General features: G+C 42.2%; 1 protein-coding gene across 2 annotated transcripts in view; it reads right to left on the bottom strand.

Annotated features, from left to right (window-relative positions):
• exd3 (exonuclease 3'-5' domain containing 3) overlaps nucleotides 1-23,090 on the bottom strand; it is a 37,279-nt gene that overhangs the window by 13,726 nt on the left and 463 nt on the right. The window contains exons 2-19 of one of the 2 annotated variants that reach the window (XM_084571742.1): nucleotides 22,523-22,582; nucleotides 18,862-18,926; nucleotides 18,016-18,177; nucleotides 17,593-17,778; nucleotides 17,429-17,482; nucleotides 17,134-17,273; nucleotides 16,946-17,052; nucleotides 16,778-16,851; nucleotides 15,753-15,791; nucleotides 15,446-15,612; nucleotides 14,496-14,649; nucleotides 14,128-14,326; nucleotides 13,922-14,031; nucleotides 13,321-13,504; nucleotides 12,995-13,158; nucleotides 11,704-11,922; nucleotides 11,059-11,112; nucleotides 10,758-10,889 (exon numbers count right to left, since the gene is read on the bottom strand). In XM_084571742.1, coding sequence (XP_084427868.1) covers nucleotides 10,758-10,889; nucleotides 11,059-11,112; nucleotides 11,704-11,922; nucleotides 12,995-13,158; nucleotides 13,321-13,504; nucleotides 13,922-14,031; nucleotides 14,128-14,326; nucleotides 14,496-14,649; nucleotides 15,446-15,612; nucleotides 15,753-15,791; nucleotides 16,778-16,851; nucleotides 16,946-17,052; nucleotides 17,134-17,273; nucleotides 17,429-17,482; nucleotides 17,593-17,778; nucleotides 18,016-18,177; nucleotides 18,862-18,926; nucleotides 22,523-22,550 — 2,238 coding nt within the window. In that variant the 5' untranslated portion in view covers nucleotides 22,551-22,582. Of the gene's footprint in view, nucleotides 1-10,757; nucleotides 10,890-11,058; nucleotides 11,113-11,703; nucleotides 11,923-12,994; nucleotides 13,159-13,320; nucleotides 13,505-13,921; nucleotides 14,032-14,127; nucleotides 14,327-14,495; nucleotides 14,650-15,445; nucleotides 15,613-15,752; nucleotides 15,792-16,777; nucleotides 16,852-16,945; nucleotides 17,053-17,133; nucleotides 17,274-17,428; nucleotides 17,483-17,592; nucleotides 17,779-18,015; nucleotides 18,178-18,861; nucleotides 18,927-22,522; nucleotides 22,994-23,090 lie in introns of those variants that run through there. The other variant, XM_084571743.1, reaches the window with a different exon arrangement.

The following is a 23,090-nucleotide window of genomic DNA, read 5'->3' as shown; positions in this document are numbered from 1 at the left end:
ACTACATCACAGGAGCAGCAATTCTGAAAGACAACACACACATACAGAATACTGTGGTTTTGTTCACAAACCACAGACTGTGGGGGGTTACCATCTATTATCTCTGTCTCCATGAGGTTTAAATTTAATTGTTGACATAACTCATTCCTGGAAACTGCACACAAGAGCTGCACTAACACACAGCATGCACATACGTAAGGGATGGATGGGGTTATTGTAGTAAAGATATATAGGTCAGTGGTTCAGTTTGCTGGATTCCTATGCTAACAGTTACATTAACCACGTTCACATAACACTGAAGGCATAAATCAGCTGTATTAATAGCTAATATTTTGCATCAAAAATTGCTTTTCACTAGGGATGCATGATAACTTTTTTTAAAAACCGATACCGATAACCGATAACTTTCCGCTTCCAAAGGCCGATACCGATACCGATAACCGATAACATATGTCCCAATGGGTGCAAGTCCAGGTGTCTTCTTTCCGGCTAGCTTGCTACCTTATTTAGCCGTGCTGGCGTCCTCATACGCCTTCAAAACCCCATCGAATCGATGGCTACATTTCAAATGACTTTTCATGTTCAAGGTATTAAAGCTGGTGCTGATTTTTCCACCTCGTGGCACTTTCTTTAAACATTTATTACAAACAGCCAGAGAAATGTAATTCTCGGAAACTTTGAAAAAGTCCCACACCACCGCCGCCGCCATGGGGTTTGTTTACAAACGTATGCACGTTGTGCTGCATTCAAGTGGTGACGGAAGTTCCCTGTTCCCAGTTTGAGAGTCGTTTTTCCGACCTTTTATGTTTCTGTGGTTTATGTGTAACATCCTGGGTAATGGCAGCTACTACCAAAATCAGAGTTGACAAGTTGTTTTCTGACATGAGGGAGTATTTTAATGATTTTGTTCAGCCAGAATGTTGTTTTTCCGATTATATGGATGCCACTTGAACGCAGCATTCACTTCAGGCCGTTCAGGTCTCATGTGGGAGTTGGAGCGATTGATTAAAACAACCACTCACACTGCAATACTGACAAAAATATATAATATATATTATCAGGGCCATTCGTTATGATATCGGACTTATCGGAATGACGTCATAATTTCCAGTATATCGGGCACCCTTACTTTTCACACCAGAAAGTACTTTGTCATGCATGGCAAATGTGCACAGCGACATAACACAATTATGGGAATGGCAGAGTTTGCAAATTTTTTATAATGTCTGTAGATTTCCGTGTTGTTTTTGTGTCTTAACAGTCCCAAAACCCCATAAACAAGAGGCAGGAAGACACATACAACCACAGAATTTCAATACCCCTACTCTTGTCTGACTCTAAGACCAGACAACAGACCACACACACTCATCATGCAGAGAGACGGCAATCATGAGCTGAACGGCAGCTAAAATTATGCAGTTAGTAACCTAACATTAGGAAAACATAATAATTTGCTTCCGAGAAGTTCTTCACACCATAGGGGATGTTGTTACTGAGAGCACAAATCTACCGAAGACACGGTGCCTCTTCTTCTCAAATGTTGTTGTGTATTTTCCAAAAAGCAACCAGAACTAATGCTGGTGTCCTAAACATGAGAAGATTACGCAGCCACGCATATATCAACGAACCTTTAGTTTATAATTTTCTGTCATTTGGAGCCTAATACTTTGATTTAGTTTAGTGATTAGATTTAGAGTTTTATCTGAAATCCTTTAAACTTCCATACGATAAGAGATCCTCAATGTTAGCCTGTTAATGTTAACAGTCTTGATTTAAATGTACAATCAAGTTATTCTCTCTCCTGGAATTTGCAGCAATCAGACCAATCCCCCCAAAAAACTGGGCAAAATAATGTGCCTCAAAGAAGTAATTTGTCGAACCGCATGTTGAAAGCATAGCTGCATCACAAGCATGGCTGCATGTGGAGGAGTCAGCCAAGCTCCTAAAGTGGGCCCGTGCGCCACAGAGTTGTGATAATACAACCCTAAACCTCTCAGCTATTTCTCACTGGCAGGTATTAGCATTGCTGAGAAGAGTGCTTTATCGCCCCGCTTGTGTGCAGCGCAGGCAGAATGAGCTCGGATGGTTTGCTATGTGTTGGTGCGTGCAGAGTGTGGGAGAATGATCTATGATTCGCTAAGCTGCAAAGACCAAAGATCACATTTCACTATCACAAGGGAAACCAGTAAACCATGACCACAGACACAAAGGCAACCATACCGGCAGCATCTGGGAGAGGAAAATGCGATTGTTAGGACTAGTTCTCACAACATTTTTCTAAAGTTACCTATTTGATTTCACTTTTATTGATGGCAGCAAAACTTGCGGGTAACTTTCGAGACAAGATAATTGCATGGGCAGACACATTTTACACAAACACATTCCAACTGTTCATAAATATTACAAAAAACTCTCTGACCTACTTTTGCAGCTGGTTTCGTATATTTAAGATTTCAGCAGATCGTAATTGTTTTTCAGCCTGACTTTAGTTATGCAACACATTGTATTTTAATGTAATTTTAATGGTGTAAGATGTGTTCTCTGTGTGGTATTGTGGTCATTAGCTGACCCAAAGTTTGTTATTATACTGCAAGGAATTCTGCCTCCCTTAGGAGACTATTTAGAAGCAGAGGGCAATCACTCACAGCAGCACAGTCTGGCTGCGCAGCTACTGTGCTCTGCAAAACATGAGAAACTTCCTCTTTCTCTGCGTATGTTTGAGAGGAAGGCATCAGTAAGTGGTTCCCTCTCCCCGAGCGGCAGGGGAAAGTAGACCCTCTCGAGTGCCTCTTGGCTTCCCCCACCTCCCCCATGAGCCAATAACGCAGTCAGACAGAGACACATACACACACAGACACACAGTGTGGTTTCTCCTCTGGAGGGGAACATAAACAGGGCTGTCTGTCTGCAAGTGGAGAGCTAGTTCTCATGACATCACCACCCAGCAGGAATGTGCTGCTCTGCCACGTCAAAGCCCCTCCGCCGGCCAGCGACTCGCGCACACACACATGCATACACGCAGAAACACATGTTAAGTGATTTATGCACGTCCTCATTTTCACAGGGAAATGTACCGCATACACGACTCGCACCCAAGTCTGGGCCATTTTTTCCTCTCTTGCTACTTTGCTCCTCATTTCCCACTGCTCAGACATCCTCTTCCTCTGCATCTCTTCCCTTATCTTTATGTTTTTGCTCATCCCTCCCCATAATTTCTCATTCTCTCATATCTGTACTGGCTGCGCAGCCTGCAGTGCCAGACCACACACACAGACCACAAAGACGGTGACAAAGCATGACAGAGAAACACCTAAGTATAACAGCTCGAATTTGCAGAAGAAACATTTAACACCTATGAGAACCTTTATGTATTTGTGTGTGCATGCTGGTGATAGGGTGTGTGTGTGTGTATGGGGGAGGAGGGGGGGCATGGGAAATTACGCACTACTTCATTGTATTGGTGTTTGGAGGAAAAGCCCTATTGAAGCTCTCCCTCCTTCCTTTTCACCTCTCTTCCTCCATCTCAAACTCTCTCCTCCCTTTTCCATCCCTCCATCACTTCCTGTCTCATCCTTCTCTTCCTAGTCATCTCCCCTTGCTATTTTTCTCCTTCTCATTCCACCTTCTTCCTTCCCTCTCTCCATCCCAGTCCGTCCCTGAACTGTTTTCTCACAACCCCCCCCCCCCTCCCCATCCCTCCCCATTTTTCGTTTTTATCCTCTCAGGCTTTTGGGGAAAGCAGGGACAGGAAGCAGCTTGGCTCTCAGACAATGGAACACATCAAAATCAAAAAAGCAGCACCAGTCTCACCAACTTCACGCACACACACACAGAGCAAGACAAACAGGACATTCCAGCTGCCGGCTGCACCGGATTCCTCGCCTTGGCTAATCTGAAACGGAGAGTGAGACTGGGAGTGGAGCAGAGCGGGGAGGCAGGGTGAGAACTGTGTGTGAGGGAGAGCAGGGGAGATGGAAAGTGAGCGGGCCAAACAGAGGGTGAGAAGGAGAAATTGATACAGAGAGGGGGAAGAGAAAGAAATGAGCCAAGGAGGGTACATTTTGAAAGGGAGCGGGATTAGGGAAGGTGAGGCACAGCGGAAAAGGGATTAGGGAGTAGTAAAACTGAGTTTGTGTTACGCTAGGCAGAAGGTACAAGAAGACACATGTTTATTGTGTTATGCATACATACCATTATATGCAATTCAAATTACACTCGGAGTACTTGCTAACGGACAACAGATGGTGTGTTTCATTTAAATCTACAAGTGTGGAACTCACGTCGATTTTTTCTGAGAGTACAGGCCAAGAAAGGGGAACGCAAACTGAGAAACAATGTTAAGACAAAGGGGAGGTGGAGAGAATAAGAGGAAAAAAATAGACACGGAGCAGATGAGGAAAGGCCTTCTTGCTCCTTGTCTCGATGGATTACCACCACCTTTATTAAAGTCCTTGTTCGAACGTGAAGCCCGTTTTGAAATAACTTGAGTGGATGACTACTCTGCCTTCGGGACAGAGCCTATTTTCTCCCTGGAATCATTTGTGATCAAATTACGCACTTATTTCTACACCACTGGAAAACAATGACATGACTGACAGCCAAATACGCTTCCCCTTCATCTTGACTCATCTGCTCCATTTTTCTTTTAATCACATCTTGCAAAAGAAAATTTGTCACCCTTGATGTGAAGCTAAGTGTCGGGTGGTCAGCTTGCAAACTTGCTGAAACACATTCACACACTGAAAAGCAAGTGTGTGCATGAGAGATACAATTGAAACATGCTTTGTCTATTAACCCCAAATGCACCATATGATGTGCAGCCCATTTATCATTTAAACATCAGTAGAAAGTAAACCACCATACAGAAAACCGGAAATAGCACATATCTGGCTTCTTAACTGATCATTATTTCTGGAATCTACAGCGGCCTATACACATCCATCCATCCACCCCTCCGAGTGCTAAGAGAAACTTAAGTGGTGTTTCAGCAACTACATATTCTCCCACAAGCATGCAAACAGACACACAGATACATATCAGGCGTGCACCCGCACACACAGGTGTCATCAAGTTGCTATGCTATCCTGGGGCCAACTTGACTGTGGGAAAAGAGAGCAGGCCTGATTTCTTAAATGCTTGGTGAGTGATGGCTCATCTTCTTTCTTATCTACCCTTGCGTATGTGTATCTGCTATTGTGTCTGTTCAGACAGCTGCAGCTTTTTTTCTGTGGGATTTTCACACCACTTCTGCAGAAAACAGCACAAAACTGCAGACTAAGTACTTGCTGCGGTCATCTGTTACGGCCCAGATAAAAATATCTATCCTATATCTTTACTCATATAAGAATTCCAAGAATTATACGTTCAAATAATCAAAGTAACGTAAGCGTTAGCGTGAGGCCAAAGTTTTTTAACTGGTTTTCATTGTACTTTGTAGAATCAAAACTTTTATATATGTTTATAAAGTAAAATATTTTAACAAGCTAATTGTACAAGTTTTTGTTGCCTGAACTGAAAACCTTAGTCACACGGGATTAGTATTACCTGGGGACATCACCTCTGTGTTGTGTGTGGTGCATTCACACGGGACCAGCACTCATCGTTTTATTTGAATCTGCTGACGTTACCCTCTGATATGGCGTCAAGGCTCTGCTACTTTCTGCTTCCAATCAATGCCACGACAGAGTTAAAAATTACACTGCTTTAGTTACTTTGTAGATTTGGTGCTAAAAAAAAAAAAAAAACACGACTTGACGGACTATATTGATTCGAGGGAGGATTCACAAACTACCTGACAGTATGTAAATCAGATATACCTTTACCGATGAGATAAACACATGAATGCATCAGATCCTCTATCTATCAAGATCAAATCAATATGTGCTGCCATGCGCATCAGCCCTCTCATCATTCATTGAGCTTTTGTTTGCTCATCTGACGGTTTTGAAAGGGATTTGTTTTGTGGTGATTGTGTCTCCATGCTGAGTTGAGACATCCTCCTATATTTGAAACTAAACGTCTTTCTGGACTTTCATTTGTAATAGCCGAGACAACCTTAAAACATCTTCACATCTTACTTTACACACATTTGACGATTGCAATATTACTCTTTACTTTTACTAATACTGTGATAATGACTTTAATCATATTGAACAGCCTTGTTATACTATTACATTTCATTTTAAACTGGCACATCTGTACAGTACTACAAATACAACACCCTAGACTGTAATGATTTCTCTAGCATATGACTAATTACCGTGAACAACTGCTTCTCCTTTCAACAATTTGAAAAAGGAAGCATGAAGGAAAATTATTCAGAGGAATAATGACTCAATTTCTTATTCCAGTAAAGAGGCCATAACGAAAGCAAATGTAAGCCTCCGGGTAACTAAGTGTAAGCTTTATAATATTTATTGTCATGTCTGACTTCATTCATTCATAAAGTTTCCCTCCCCCGCACAGACAGTCAAGAAGACAGACAGCACGTCACTCAAAAGACAGGATGAAAAGTATGTCACTCACGACTTCACCCACTTACTGTGTATGTATGTGAATACCAGAAAGAAGGACTGTGTGAGTGATCTGTGTTATGTGTGAACAACGTTTTCTCCCAGTGCGAGTTCATTTCTAGCACTTTCTCAAACTGTATGTATGTGTGTGTGTGTGTGTGTGTGTGTAACAGGAGAAGCAAAGCCAACGCCACACACAGCGGGAAATATTTGGGATGGTTTCCCTCGGAATGTCTTGGCGTGCCTATGGAATGCCCCCCTCCCCACCGTCCCCCTCCTCTCCCTTCCTCGCTGTGGCTCCCCTCTCGTCTCCGGACAGGGGAGGAGGAGAGTGGGAAACGGCAGGACGCGCAAACGTGACCCCTGTTTTGTCACCAGAAAGACCGGTACGTGCACCATGACAGAAAAGCATACAGAGCTGAACACATGAGAAGCTCATGCAGGCTTTATGACCGCCTCTGCGTGTGTGTTGGGGGGGTTTCGTATTCAGCTTACGTGACAAAAAGATGACACTGTGCATATTTGTGACCGTTAGCAGATGCGTGTGTAATTAAACGTGGCAAATATGAACGAAGGTGCGAAAACTGCTGGATATTCTTCTCATGCAATATCCTCAGTACATCCTGACACTGATTAACCCTATTTTGCTCATATATTCACACGTGTACACGCAGAGTCAGTGAAGGTTAACATTAAACGTGTCTCAACCTCTCACATTCCTACTGTTTCTTAGCCCGCGGCTCTCTTTGTAGATCAAAGAACAGACAACAAGTCTTTCTATCGCCTTGCTCTTTTCCACCCCTCCTCCTCCACTCTCTCTTCCTCAACAGTTGTAGGACTCAACAAACACTCAGTTTTCTCTCAGATATTTCCCCCGCCTCTAGCACAATCTCTGCCAATATGTTTCAACCACTCCGTGCCATTTTGGTCTTTCACCCTATCACAGACTCGCCTGCTTTTTCTCAACTGCTTTAATTGCAGTTCCCTTTCTGTCTCTCATCTTTTTTTTTTACCTCCTTGTCTTCACCTCTGTTCACACTCCTCTCTCTCTCTCTCTCTCTCTTTCCCTCCCTCTCCCTTTCCTCTCCGTAAACCCCCCCATCTCCCCCACCCCTCCCTCTCGCAGTGTGGCGGTTCCTGTTGCTCTTGTTTTCACTTCCCCAGTAGTCTGGTGCGTGGGAACCAGTGTTTCGGCTGCAAAAGTGTCAACGACTGAGGCTGAGTGCGAATGCATCTGCGACCAAGTCTATGTGCGCTCAGCTGCAGGTGACGGTGTGCACGATGGTGTTCAGTACGTGTTTTTCAGTTTGGGGTTTTGAATGTATATGCGTCTCACTGTGTATGTGAGCGTGACTTTGTTTGTTCGGTTTTGCGTCTATCTCTCAGGCAATCTCCGCTATCTCGACATGTCTATAAAAGGCCAGAGTGGCACATCTGATGGAACTGTGCAACCCAACGGAAGTGTGTGTGTGCATGCATGAATGGAAAGTATAGGCACAGCAGGCATAAGTGGTGGGGATAGGATATAGCTGAATAAGGAAACTGTAATGGCCCAATACCAACTCCACCCTGGAAGTAAACCTTCACTGGAATCCACAAAGATTAAATTTAAGGACTAATGACTACTACAATCTTTAGTTGTGGTTATTTTGTGGATAAATTACAAATAAATTGTGATAAATACAGCCTATTTTCTACAGGATGTGCAATATTCAAACACGTGTTGCACGCTCCCATCTTGTGATTTTCTTTGGCTGTCAGAGAAAAGTGAATGAAAACTAGATTCCCCTCGGCTAACAAACAATAAAGCGTAGATGAAAATGATTTGGAGAAACAACAATAACAGAGTCACACTGATGACTAACTTGGGAATAGATCTATCAAATGCCGTACATGACTTTTTCTTTAAAAAAAAAAAAAGAAAAACATGATTCAATATTTCTTCATTGTGCAACTATGCAGACAAGTTCACATATACACATGAGGCCCTTCAACGTCTCGCTTTCACTCCTGGGGTCTCCATGGCGGACACACATTCCTATGCCTCTAAAAAATCTGTGTGGCCTATTGATACACAGAGACAAACATTAACCCTTTCCCTGCACCGTCCTCGCATGCGCACCAGCACAAGCCTGTGGATAATCTCTTCTGTCTTTTTGTTTTAAGTCCTCTTTTCTCGTGACATTCATCAACGGTGTATGTGAATGAGGGAGAAACACAGAGAGACAATGGGAGGGAAACTAACCCATCCATTGCTAATCAGAGAGCTTTACAATCAGATAACAAAGGGGTTAACTTTGCCTGGGTGGGCTGTGGAGCAGCCCCCAGGGTGAGACACTCTCTATCACACACATACACACAGAAGTATTCTACATCAGTAAACGTAGTCATTTCAATAAACCATGCGCCACAATTTATACATAACTTTACTAAGTTTTTTCTCTTTAATATTAGAAATTAATAATAATAAGATTAGTATGAATCAAGTTACCTATAAAATCCAATAATTTCTTTTAAAACAGGTATTTATTCCCTGGTTGAGGTAGGAATCAAATTTCTACATCACAGGACAAAGTTTTCTCAGGTTTACTGTCCAAACTGGTTTTAAACATCTGCGACAAGGGTTGTGACTAGTGATGTGAACCACTTAATTATTTTAGAGGACACATTTGGCCCTCCTTTGGCCACAATATAACACAGCGACTTCCCCCAGACGGGCTGTCAGGAGCAACCAAGAGCCAATAAACGGCTGACCATTTGGCCAGTCGCCCGTTTAGCTCCACGTTGCCTGGAGGTAGCAACAAGGTGGTCCAGGTTTGTAGCTTTTTGGGTCGGAAAGAAATGCAGCTGACGGCGTAGCTTGACACATTTGGGGCCCCCCTACTAGGATCTGGCCAGAACACCCAAGTTTAGAAACTGTACTGGAAACATTCCCCTCCCAGTCACCACCACCAACACAAACACAGCCGTTGTAGCACACGGTTTTCCTAAATAGCCACCCACAGAGGTATCTACAGGTCAGGTACCATAAATCACGTGGTTATTGATAGCAACCTCTCAACATATTTTCAAGGCTCCACACATTCTATCAAACAGTAATGTGATAAATTAAGGTGCTCATTTGTGTGTGTGTGTATATACACAACAATGCAATGTTTATGTAAGTGAAGAAAGAAGAACGTGATGCTAGAAGATTTTTCAGTAAATCAAAATATATAGTGTTTCATTTCTCCTGTTTAGCTTCTTTCAGTTCTGGTTCCTTCCAGTTCCTTGTATTACGCTGCATGATGACCGATACCCCATCCTTAACTGGCCTCATTTATTTTCTCATCGATCCATTACCCCTACCTATCTTGTACCACCTGTAAGGTCGAGAGGCTGTGGTAGCAGCAAACTGAACAATACAACCCAGACATCCTACTTTCTTACCACATCCTCCAGCTCCTGCTGGGGGACCCGAGGCATTCCCAGGCCATATGGGATATGCAATCCCTTTGAGAGTCTCCCGGGTCTGCCCCAGGGTCTGCCCCCATTTGGACATGCCCAGAATACCTTCACAGGGAGGCATCCAGGAGGGATACTAATTACAATGGCATGGCCTCAATTGGCTACCTTTAACATGAAACTACAGCGGTTCAACTTCAAGCTCCTGATCTTTGACAAAGGTGAACCCAGACACCCTGCCAAAGTAACTTGTACTGGGCCCTTGTATGTCATTTTCCAATCTGGTACAACACCAATATAATTATCAATTCCATGACGATCTTATTAAAAATGTGTCACTCAAAAATACTCAAAAAAAGGAAGTCTTGCTTTTATGTACGACTTGAGATTCAGAGCCAGTGCAGAAAGTAGAAATGAGCCAAACTCAATAACCTTTTGCCCGTCCCATTATTATATGTTAATTGCTTCCTCTTTCAATCTGGATTAGGCAATTTACCACAGCCACCATAAATCAGGAACTTGACTAGATCAACCGGTTTTAAAATAACAGAAATATTTCCCGAGTATTAACGTCGCCTGTACTTCTTGCTGATACAGAAACTAGAGCTTCTCCTCTTTTTCACTGTAAATATGTGTGTGAATAAGATGCAAAACACAGAAGTAATATCTAAGTGAGTTATGGACGTCATTTTACAGAGGACGGCGTTACATAACTCAGCCAGGGGTGAAGTTCATACAGTTTCCCCTATTAGGGTGAACTTTACATTATTCAAACACAAAAACTTCCACACACAGAAGTACCTGACAGCGGCTGAATATATCGCTGGGAGTGGGTTGGACGTTGAAGTGTTTGAGGACCCGAACAGCCTGGTCTCTGGCCTTTTCTGAACAGTCTAGGGACAGGCAGCGACCCTCACCCACTTGGGAACGCAACTGTATTGGAAGACAGAAAAATCTGATGTATACTGGCAAATAAGTACAACCTGCATAAGCACAAATGCACACAAACAAAAAACAAAACAAAAAAATACATCAAAATGTAATCTACAAACAATGCAACGTGTAGATTTAAGATTTGTTCCTGTGTTCATTTTTTACTTACAGTTTGGAACGGCTGCCCACACGTGAGTATGACACGGCCTTCAGCTTGTGCTAACTGACACACAACAAATTCACATTAGAATGAAAGAGGCATTCAAAGACGCCATAGGCACTAGAGACACAGAAAAATAACAAAAATATGTAAAAAGCTGGCAGCAAGAGCAGGTGCAGCAATAGGTCTGGTGGGACTTGTGGGAAAAAAAACACAAAGGAGGAAAGATTTCAGCCGCATGATCACAGGCAAGTAAATAGGCTGCCAAATCCTAGTATGCAATTAGTGTCATTGACAAAATGTATAAAAACCTCACATTTCAGTTGTTAACTTCAGATTGAGTAAACAACCATGTCACTTCATGGTACTTTCCTCTGAGAGCAGGTACAAGACCCTGAGGTGCAAAAAGCCCTGCTTGGAACCTGTTGCTATTGCAGCCCTAAACAGGGTGACTCATTAAGGGAACTACACATGTTGAATGAGTTGGACTGATTGATGACTTATATTTGGTATCAAGAGTAGCAGCATTTCAGTGAAACTGGCACTAACTACCAGGTATCCCTGATGCTTTGGCTAACTTTGCAATTTCTTCTTGCATGTGTTTATTGTCTGTGTATAAAAGTATATGTGCGTCCAGATAGATCACTCACTAACCTTTGCTGCAACTCTGTGATCATCATCGTTCTCCAGCATGACCACGTCAACTCCTAAACAGCGCAGGTACCTCCCGAGTCCCTGTAGCATGTTGTCACACACCACCCTCAACTGCTGGGGGGCTAGCGGGGGGATGTCTTCTGAGGCCTTCTCACCACACAGGAGGCCTTTCTCTGTGTCAGAACGAGGGGGACTCCCCCTTTGAGCCCCCTGACATTCCTAAATGGACAGAGACAATAATGCGATACTTAACTGATCCCCATAGGGGGATTTTCTTTTCACTTGCACCACAGTTCAGGGAGGTCAAAGCACAGGGTGAGTTATACAACTGCACCCCTGGAGCTGATAGGAACTTCTGAAGTGTCTTGGTCAAATGCGTATTGTCCCTCCCTGCAGGCTGGATGCTCAAACCCTGGTCCTTCAGTTGGGAGGTTCTCAGTATTCATTCACATGTCATGCAAAAAGGTCACATGTTATCACGAATCTCAGAATTATTAAATTATTGTAGTATCTCCTCATAAAACAAGGTTCCAGTTCAGGCTTGTGGTCTGTGAAGCTGAATGCTCATCAGAAATAACCCTGCCCCCTGGTGACTGAAAGCTCTGGTGTTATAGGCACAAATATGGCAAATGAATTAATAAATCTTATGTACGTCGCCCGTCATCTACAGTACGGCGTCTAAAAAATGAGGTTGGAATACCTTTCTGTAACAACTGTAAACATAAGCAGCTATTAAGTATTACATAATTAGGGTGTTCATTCTGCATGCATAACTAGCTAGACTGGATTTGGAGCTTGAGCATCATGATGAAAGGTCAGTTGCATATTTGCATAGTTAGTCTGTCTCTGTTGCCTTGACCAGCTAATGATAGCTGCACCCATTATGCTTTCTCTTCACTATGATGCTAGGTAATAGCTGTCTAGCTTGATGGATGCTATGTGCAAGCTGCTACATAAATAAAAGACAAGTTACCGGTCAAGTGTTTATTTTTTTACGGCCAATAGACTAGTTCATTCATTTATAGATTTGATACTCTTTATATGTATGATTATTTATTTTATAATTAGCTGTTAATTTACTCAAGACAGGTTCTCACACTTGCATTTGCACATCTGAAGAGGAGAGGATTTCCTGACATAGGCGTTACTTTCAGTACGTTGACAGGTCTTGTACAGTTATTATCTTAGCACCTTAGACCTCAAAGCAACTGATGTTCATAGAAACCTAAGAACATATTTGTCACTTTCAACAATAACCATAGATATTGAGATAAGGCAACTGATGACTAACCTCTTTGCCAAGGGCCTCTTTCGCCTGCTTTCCTTTCGGCTTCTTTTCCTTGCTCATCTTTGTTTGGCTTGAAGAGATGCTGCGCAGGTCAGCTGGCAGCCCAAAGCATGTTGGGTTGCTGGAGAGAACAGAGTACACATGCAGCAAACAGTAGGCATCTGCCACTAGAAGGTTCAGAAGCGAGAGAACGAGAGAGGAAGAGGGGGTGAATTTATTGGTTTGCGGTTTGTCAGGGGATATCAAAATAATCTCTGCTGCTCCATAGAGGAGCGAACAGGGACCATCTGTCTCTGTCATTGTCTGTCTGTGCATGCATAATACCTTACCTGCATATCTAATTTGGCTGATGCGCAGCGGCCGCTTCTCCCAGTTGGACATCTGCTCTGTCTTGTCCAGGGGCCTTCCAAGGACCTGTTGTACCAGCAAACTAAGGCCTTTCTCTGCACAGTTCTCTCCTACCAGTACCTCTTTAGGGCCATTTTGAGGCTGGTTGATCTTACTTTGTTGGATCTGTAAGGCATTGCAAACATGTCTGAGAGTACTGAATAATTGTTCATTATAAATGTTCTAGGAAAAACTGCTCTGAGAGTTTAAGAAATCTCTCATTCATTTTGAAATATACCAATAATCCAGCAGGTGACAAAAAAACCTCACCATCATGTCAGCTACATTGCATTTATCTCTGGAAAACTACTGGGCATAGTTTTGGACTGGAAATAGAGGGGCAATTTCTGAAGTATCTATTTTGCTTTGTTGAAAATGTATTAAATTTGGACATCATCACTGTAGATAAGAACTCTGCTCATGATTACCACTAAAGCCCTACTAATAAAGGAAGCATGATGCTCTTAAACTCGCTGCTGGATTTAATTTCTTTAATTTCGAACCCATACCAATTAAGGTATGTGACTAAGGGGATAATGTTACCTTTTGGTGTATACTAAGAAGATCAAGCATCCCCTTCATCTTCAGTGGCTCCTCTAGTAACTGGTGCCAGGTGGCCGAGAGACACTTGAGATCCCCAGCTGTACCATAACCTGAATGGGAATAAAAGGAGAGAAGTGAGAGGTCGTAGCATAAAGAGAAAGCCCTCAGATGTACCTGATTTTAGATTTGTCAAGACACTTGCTAACCTAGTTTCAGGATATTTCGTTCGGAGAACAAGTCTCTGATGAATCTAATAGTTTCTGGGTGTTGACAGAATCCGCTTGCACAGAGGTCTAGTAAGAAAACCTGGTCAGAAACTGCTAGCTGGATGAGGGAAACTTTCTGAGATAAGATACAGCCAAATGTCGGCTGCCACTCCATGTCAAGTCCTACTATACTGCCTTCCTAGGAAAGGAGAAAAACAGAGGGTGGTACGTCAGCGTTAACAAATATTCACCACAAATTCTTTCACTTATAAGCTCGACTGCCCGCCTATCTTCTACAGACATTTAGACTTAAAACTGGTGAAACTAAATAGTTTTTCTTGATTATGAGGCAGTTTTTTTCTCCATACCTTGAGCACAATGCTTCGACATCTTTGTAGAGATTCCGGCGTGTCCACAAAGTGCACCTTGTCTCTGGTGAGTGGCACCTGGTAGAACTTCTGACAGTGAGACTGCGAAGGCACCCATCCCTCAGTTTGTCCCGAGTCACTGTTACAAATCTGTCTGAGCGGAGGGGAGACGCGTGTTCTTTGTGAGTTTTTGTGAGTTCAGATATTAAAGACATGGCGTGAAAAGATACATGAAGCTATTTAATCTCTACTGATACAATATGGGAGTGGGTTGAAAATTTAAAAAAATGAAAGAAAATAGGCTAAATGTAACTTTAGTGTTGTGCTGACACAGACAATGATCTTGCGGATTGACAATTTCCAGAGAGATGTGAGAGCTGTGCCATTGAAGATATGTGTTCGGGGCACATTGTGGGAGAAAACAGACAAAGGGTTTTTCTGTCTGTAAATATTTTAAATTAGAGCTTAACGTAATTGTGCGTTTGCAGAAACAACAGCTTTCTGCTGTTGTGATGGGACAGCGCTGTAGTCAACAGTTTAAAAAAAGTTCCTCTTCTCTGACTGTTTTTCAGGAGAAGATCGTGTAGCCCAATCAGGTATTGGAAGTGAGAATGAGAAGTGAGGCAATGAAATATTGTGAAACAGTGTCGTTATTCTAACCGTCTAATATTCCAACTAACACAAAAACGCAAATAGTCAAAGAAAAACAGTACGAAACGTTTCTTAGTAGCCGCCGTTGAGCAGCTGCTCCTGAAGAGGGGTGAATCGTATGTATTTAACAACACACTGACTTGTAATGTGCGAGAAAGAGGATGTGGCGATGTCCAAATTGTACATTAGGGATAAAAACACTGAGGTTGTTCCTGTTTATGCTTGCACAGAAAGGTATATCATGCGTATACCTAAAGTAGCGTAATAGTGTGTGTTAATGCGTGTTCTGGCCAACTCACTGGAGATGCGGCGGCAGCCTCTGCTGCGTTTCCCACACCCCAAAGGGAAGTCGATACTTGGGGACGTTGTATCTCAGTGACCACTGGGCGGCTTTCCTAACACCGCCGTACTTTATCAGTATCTCCACCAACTGGATCTGCAGCTCGAGGTCATCTGCCACTACATACTGCACACACATAAAATGCACACAATTGAAAAACACACATCTTGTACATGTTATTGATCCAGCTCCACACATCACACATTAAAGCGCATATACAGTACACTGCAGTATATATGTCTATAGATCCACATGAGCATACATACCTGTACATGGTCACACCAGTTCTCTTCTGTCATGCTTTTCTACAAGAAAAAGAAAACAAAAAAAATAGTTTTGATGAATACTGATCTCTGACAGTTTCTCTGATAAATTCCCCTGAGTGTGTCTGCGATACACATTTATTTATTTATTTACATATATCTGAAACACACAAATCCATGTCTCAAAATCTTTCTATATGTTTTTAAGCAATCAATCTAGTGCACCATAAAAGAGGCTCCACTGGCATCCCTTAGAGCTTTAGTTTAGTGTTAAAAATGTAATTTTGACTATAATGATATGTAATTAAAGCTGACACATGTATATCTAAAGCTATAATGTGAGTTATGCACAGTAAAACCCGAAATTGGGAATAAACACATCCCTGACAAAATTCAATTTAGTTTAGTCTAAACTGCATTTATATGATAAAATAAATCCCTCTCGTGCTGCTTTGAATTGTTAAACATTCTGCATGCGTCACTGTAAAAATTCAATTACAGCTTATTTAACTTTACAATCATTTTGCAGAACAAACCCAAGGGCTCTGCATATGTTTTCATGGCAATGTACAGTATGCGAGCCAACAAGGCCTCACCAAAAACCTCAGAGATTTAAATATCTCCAAATGAAACTTTGTTTTTTTTTCTCTTCCATTGTATAACGCACATAGCTGTTCTCTCTACATGTTGCACTCTGCAGAAACCTCCTCAGAGAGACGCATATACTGTAGGTGTAGCGTTGAACATTACAATTCTAAATGTCTTTCGAAAACAGGAATCAAACTGGCTCTATGTTCTCAATATTTTACGTTCATAAACCAATACTGACATGTTTCCAGCAGAAAAAAATTAGTAAACGGCAACAAAGACAATGAAACAAATCATTGCTGCTCTAAACCAAAGTCACTTGGGAAGGGGGTTTTATGTAACACACTGTTGAAGATGGTCTTGGGAACAAATGTCAGAGAGACAGAGGAAGGAGTGTATGTTGGACGCCAAGCAAGGACGCTGCCTGCTCCATCACTTACCTCCACAAATCTCTTGTACATGAGGAAACGCAGAGAGTCTAGTCTCCTCTTGTGCAGAGCATTGGGACACAGTGCTGTGTCAAAAAAAAGATAAGGTCACAATCATCTCTGCCTTAGAAATACATTAAAAATATGCATGAAGAGATACACATGTGTCCAGCCTCCTACCTTGATCAATCTTGAATTTCTCCACGAGTCGTAAAACGTGCCTGGTGAGCATTTTAGGTTGAATCTGACTGATGCAGTGTTTGGACAAAGAGAGGGTAGGGTACCGCCTGTGGGTACACACATGTTTAGAAAGTGGCAGGCTAACGCCTGCATGAATAGTTTCCAAAACATTCATCGAAGCATCATACCTTCTTATCTCTTCCACGCTGAAGTTGGGGTGGCACCAAGAGTCTAGCAGTGTGACCAGTTGTTGCTCTAGATGCTTGTGGCCTGTGACAAAGGACTCTGCCAGTGCCAGCTTATCCTGTAAGATTAACGGCACACACATCTGTGGAAGAACGTTGGAGATTAAAGAGTTTGATTTCGATTTTTTAAAAGGGAGACTTTGAGAAATTCAGATCTCATCTAAGACATGTTTCTATATGCCACCGCTGATGAGTGAACACACACCAAGACATGTCAACAAAGAATGTTTTGTCTCACCTCCTCCATATTTAATTCTTTCTGTATTTCCAGTTTTGTGCCGAGGACTGCAGCCTGTGGGAAACAGAAAGTGTACTTCAGCGTCTCAAAAAATGCTTAGCATTAATTTGAAGTTCTAAATCTCTTTGTTAAGAAATAAAGTCGACTCAAAAACAGGCGCCCACCAGTTTGTAGCAGCTGAAAGCTTGCAACTCTTTAATATGCAGTCGGAGTATGGCCAGATCCAAGGAACTGAGCTGGTAGATGTTTACAAGACTGTCTACGAATGTGGGCTGGTTATCCGTTAGTAAAGCAAGAGCTCGCTTTTGAAGAGCCACTGCTTGCTGCTTTGAGAGTGAACTCAGGCTGACCTGTTTGAGGGAGGAGGAAAGATAAAAATATTAATAACACTCATTTCTGTGTGCGTGGCTCCCCTTAACAAAAGCCGCTATGGTATTTATTATACAATACCTAAATGAAGGAGAAAGAGGGAAGAAAGTTTTAGCAAAGGTCTCTATGTACAATTTAAAACCATTACATGTGACACAGGTTGGACTGGAGCAGCAGAAGTATCCAGAGGTCTGAAACAGCTGGCTCATCTCATCTACCTGTGGATGTTCCTTGATCCACGCCTGGAATTCCATAAGGACGTGATGGCCAAGGGTGTGGCTCCGACCCTTCTGTTTGCCCGGGCAGCTCTCTAAGATTGTCAGTAAGGCCTCCAGAGGGTCAGACAGCTTTGAAAATCCTTGGACGGCTGCCAGACGTAGCTGTGGGTGGACGGGGCAGGAGAGAGTGTTAGAACTATTATGTTAGAGAGGGCTACAGTATGTGCAACTCACTGGGAAAGAGTGCAGAGTGACTGTTTTGAGATCAAGACTTACGTTTCAACACTGTTTTTTATTTTTTTTCTCTAGCATATCATCATCTGCAGGTTTCTATTTTTAAACACTGTGCTTGTCTGGTAAATTGAGGTGGCAGTCAAGTGATTTGCAGAATATCCACAAAGCAGCTGATGACAACAAACAGCTACAGTAACTTCCCATTTTTAGCCCGTGCAGACACACGGGCTCATGAAGCATTTTGGGTCTTACCTTAAGAATGCAAACTCTGACATTAGAAACTTCCTACGTGAGAAAATAATATCTGTGTGAGAACGCCTCGCGCTGCGCCATAATTGGCAAAACAGATGTCTTCCACTCAATATCCTCCTCACACTGATCTCAAGTTCATTCAGAGCGACGCAAATTCCTTCCCTCTGACAGACAGCCTGCTTTCCTCATTAACACACGCACACCAGTTGCACACCAGTGAGCGTCTTTTAATGATGCCGGCATCTCACTCTTTGGCTCTCCTTCCCGTGCAAGGGCTTCGCGCAGACACACAAAGACTTCATCCCGCCACCTTTGTAAACACGCAAATATTGCGTGCATGGACTTGAAATTGACTCTTACCATCTGGAGATTTTTCTGGGTCCATAGCTCGAAGAGTTGAGCACTCAGCAGGGCAGGGTCAAGACCTGGGGGATCACACACACACACGCAAGTGTCAAGGAATCAGTTTTATAGTGACTTTAGTTTTTGGCATTTGATTTGTCAGGTCTTTTGGGAAATTAAAGTAAAAATTCTTCGATTTGTAAAATCAAAACTGCTTAAATATGCAAAGTCTATATGCAAACAAATGTGAGTGATTCATAAAAACATGCAGAGAGCATGCAAGCTGGTCCCGTTCCTGCACTTTGTACCCATTTCTTTCGGTTCAGTTTAAGCCTCCAGTGCAAAAGTGATTTATTTGAATCAATTTGCATAATTACCTGCTTTGAATAAAAGGATTATCAACACTTCCAGACAATGTAACTGACTCCAACGGCCCACCTTGCTGTGTAAATATAAGGATTCTGAAAGTCGCAAAGCTTATTTGCCCTCATTCTAGCACACTGGTTGTGTAAATAAAGTTTCTGATTCGTTGCCAAACCTACTGAAATACCGTGGTTTGTGCCCCAACTTAATCTTAGAGTATCAGTAATGCGATACACTGGAAATATTGTTTGCTAAAACAGGCATAGCTGAGTAGCCATAACGTCAAATATTATTTCTTTAACAGGCATAGCTGAGCAGCCATAACATCGGATTAACAGCTGAGGCTGGTTGGACAGTAGAGGAACCCAACATTAGCTCTGCATTCCAGCTGAATGTGCAGCCAAAATACTTTAGAGAAGACTCTCAGGGCACATTTTATGAATGCCGCGGTGGGTAGAGGAGCTCAAGAGGAGTTGTGAGTGTGCATGTGTGTTTTTCCCGTTTTTGTCCGTCTGTCTCTGAGCCTTCCCAAAAGCTCCAGCTTCTTTCTCTGTCGCTCATGCTGTGTGGCCTCCACCGTACCTGCCCCCCTACCTCCCTCCCTCCTTCCTTCCCAGGGCTAGTTTTCCTGTTCGGCTCTCCCTCCCTGCACCAGCCTCTCTTGATTTTGTCTCGGATTTCCCCAGGAAAAGGCTATGCGCTGGTCATGGTGTAAAAAATACAGCCTTCCTGATGCATAGCCTGGGAAAGCAGACCCAAAGACCTCTCCCTCTCTCTCTCTCTCTCTCTATGCTGACCTCTTTTTTTACTGTGTCTCTCCTAGCCAACACTTTATGACTCTTTCATGTTGCTTCTTAAACACGGATTTCAGCAGCTGCTCTTTACTTTAGGTTATTTTTGTCACACCTATTTCAAATTACACTACCACTCTTAATAAGAATAACTTTACGTTACTTCCATGTTGACTGTTGCTGTGTTTACCATGTGGTTGTTGTTTCTCATTTTAAAACACCGCAGTAAAGTAAAAAAATATATATAAATATCTGAAATGTCTAAATAGTTTCCTGACTTGGTTCAGTGTTTTTATTTTAAAAAGCCATCTGGTACAGATCACACATACTTTGCATTAGCGTTAGCTCCAAAAAGTTATTTTTTCTGTAAATGCATATCTGTCATTCCACACATTTCCTCTTGATATTAAATCTATTTTCATTCTTAGAAGTTGGTTGAGAAATTGACTTTTACTTTTGTAAAAGATGCTGTTGCACGGTAGTATTTTCAAATGAACCTACTTCGGAAAACAGACAAAATATGAATGAATTAAATAGACTAAAATGTCTATAACAAAACAAAACTTCTATAGTTCACTCAAACATCCTTTGATTTAAAACATTTGAATGGCTGCACAGTTTCCTTTGCTCCCTTTCTGTCCCTCCTGCTATACGCCCCACTCCAGCCAATTCATCCCGCTGATGAACATGCATAGGCTACGTGCACTGGGACTCACACAAACACAAACAGCACAACCCACTTCAGTCTAACTGTTTGTACGAGAAGAGGAGAGAGGAGAGGAATGTTGAGCATGTAGCTTCTTTACAATCTTGGCTAGCGGGTGAATGACAGAGCTAGAGGCTCCCCATTCATTACAACATAATAACCCTATCACCACATACAAATACATGGACGCACAGAGAGTACATGCACTCATTCACCTCTCAGGGGGTGATTTTCTTTTTTTTAAACCGTTACTGGCACGAGAAAATTTGAAATGTGAGAAAATACTAGAGGTGGATTTTAAGGTAATCTGACACTATCTCGGTGTTCCACTCTTACAAAACGATTTCAGTAAAAATAAGACAGAGATTAAATCCGCAGGCAGGCCTGAGTGAGTGCTGCCAGGCAGCTGCCAAAATAAAGGAAACACAAAGATCAAGTGTCTAAATGGGGCATTTGGTGTCATTACAGCACCAGAACGGCTTCAGTGTGACTTGGCAGTGGTTGCGCAAGTGGCTCAACTCTGCTGGAAAGATGCCACAACATTCTTCTACAAGTACTTCGCTCCTTTTGTATTTTTTTTGTAGGTGCAAGAAAAGCCTTTCAACAGGTGCCATTACAGAATCTGAGAAGAACACCAGCACTTGCAGAGTATGATGCTTATTAAAGTCGTGTTAACATGTTAATGGCCTCTCCATAAGTGACCTAGTACAACCTGGTTCCTCCAAGTGTGGAGTGCCGATATCATTATACACCACATGAACTCTTTGTGCGGTGGTGAGCAAACGAATGGTGCAATGAAAGATATATAAACTCAGATCAGAGATAGTAGTCTGAATAGTCTCACTCTCTATCAAACAACTGGGGGTTCTTTGCGTATCAATGTTACTCTCGCTTGTTGAATTATGGCATAAATAATAAAGTTCAAAGAGGTGTTTTCACATAGGTAGAAATATTAGCACAACGACCTGTTGTATAAAACTGTGTCTGATACTTCTGTAGTGTTGATTTACTGTCATTTAATCTCCTGAATGGTGATACCGTCTGTATGAAATTTATATGAATTTATGAGGTGAGACAAACACAAGGAAAAAAGGGAAATGTAATGGTAGTTGTAGCATCATGCTGTGGGAGCGCTGCGGGAGGGACCATTGCACTTCATAAGAAAGGATGCATCGTGAGGAAGGAAGATTGTGTGGATAGTGGATATGTTGAAGCAACATCTCAGGACATCAGCCAGGAAGTTAAAGCCTTGTCGCAGATTGTTCTTCCAAATGGACAGTGACCCCAGGCTACTCGCAAAGTTGCGCCAAAATGGCTTAAAGCCAACAAAAGTTAGGTATAGGGGTTGGTCTTCGCAAAACCCTGAGTTCCAATCAACAGCAGATTTGTAGGCAGGACTAACCAAGAAAGGAGGCCTACAAACATGACTCAGTTTCCTTTATTGAGGAACCGGCTAATATTCTTTTAACTTTTTTGAGGAAGGCTACACAAACCTTTTCAGCCAAGTTTAACAACTTAAAGTGTATGTAAACTTCTTACCCATAGGCAATGCGGTGAAAGAAATACATATATTTCTCTCTACTATTATTCTGACATTACACAGTCTTAAAATAAAGTAGTGATCATAACTGATCTAAGATGGAGAATGAATAGAAGGGTTAAATGTCAGACATTGTAAAAAAAACAAAACAAAACTCAATGTTACTCAACCTTTGGAGTCTATACAGCTGTTATAAACACTATAGCAAACCCTAAAGTTATTTTTTTTCTATATGACATCTTGCCAGAGATCCATGTGTGGTCATACTGTGTTACAAACCTGTTGCTTGTGACGAAGTACGGCTCATTTCTGTCCACAGGATGGTGCTCTGCTATCACTCTGCAGATATAGGAACACAGGACCCCACAGTGGTATAAATAGAAAGTCTTTCCCACCACAACTGCTCAAACAAATCAGTGCCACAACTTAAACTGACACTTTAGGGACCACTGTATATGTGAAATAAGTAACAGAACATTTATAGTAACATCTGGGTGAAGATAAAATATTCTATGTACATCATGTTTAGCTGTATGTTTATGTGTTAGGGCTCAACTATCTTGGGCAACTATCATGTCGCTGAATCCAAAAAAAAAAAAAAAAGTGAAAAACAAACCAAAATGAGAATGTTATACAAACATCAACAGGGGAAACCTGTGGGAACAGCAGCCTGAGAAAGGGCAAGATGCCAGCTGGCTGCGAAACCAGATTTGAGGCCGAGGATGTTTTTTTAGGCCTGAAGTCTGCTTGTTTCTCTCTGTCAGTATGTCTGCCGGCTCTAGAGGCGGGCTCTGGTATTCAGCACTGTCCGGGAAACAGCGCTATTTCAGGGGATGGAGAGAAGTGA

Source organism: Chelon labrosus (genome assembly GCF_963514085.1).
Source record: "Chelon labrosus genome assembly, chromosome: 22".
NCBI classification, from domain to species: Eukaryota; Metazoa; Chordata; class Actinopteri; order Mugiliformes; family Mugilidae; genus Chelon; species Chelon labrosus.
This window is presented reverse-complemented; position numbering and strand designations above follow the sequence as displayed.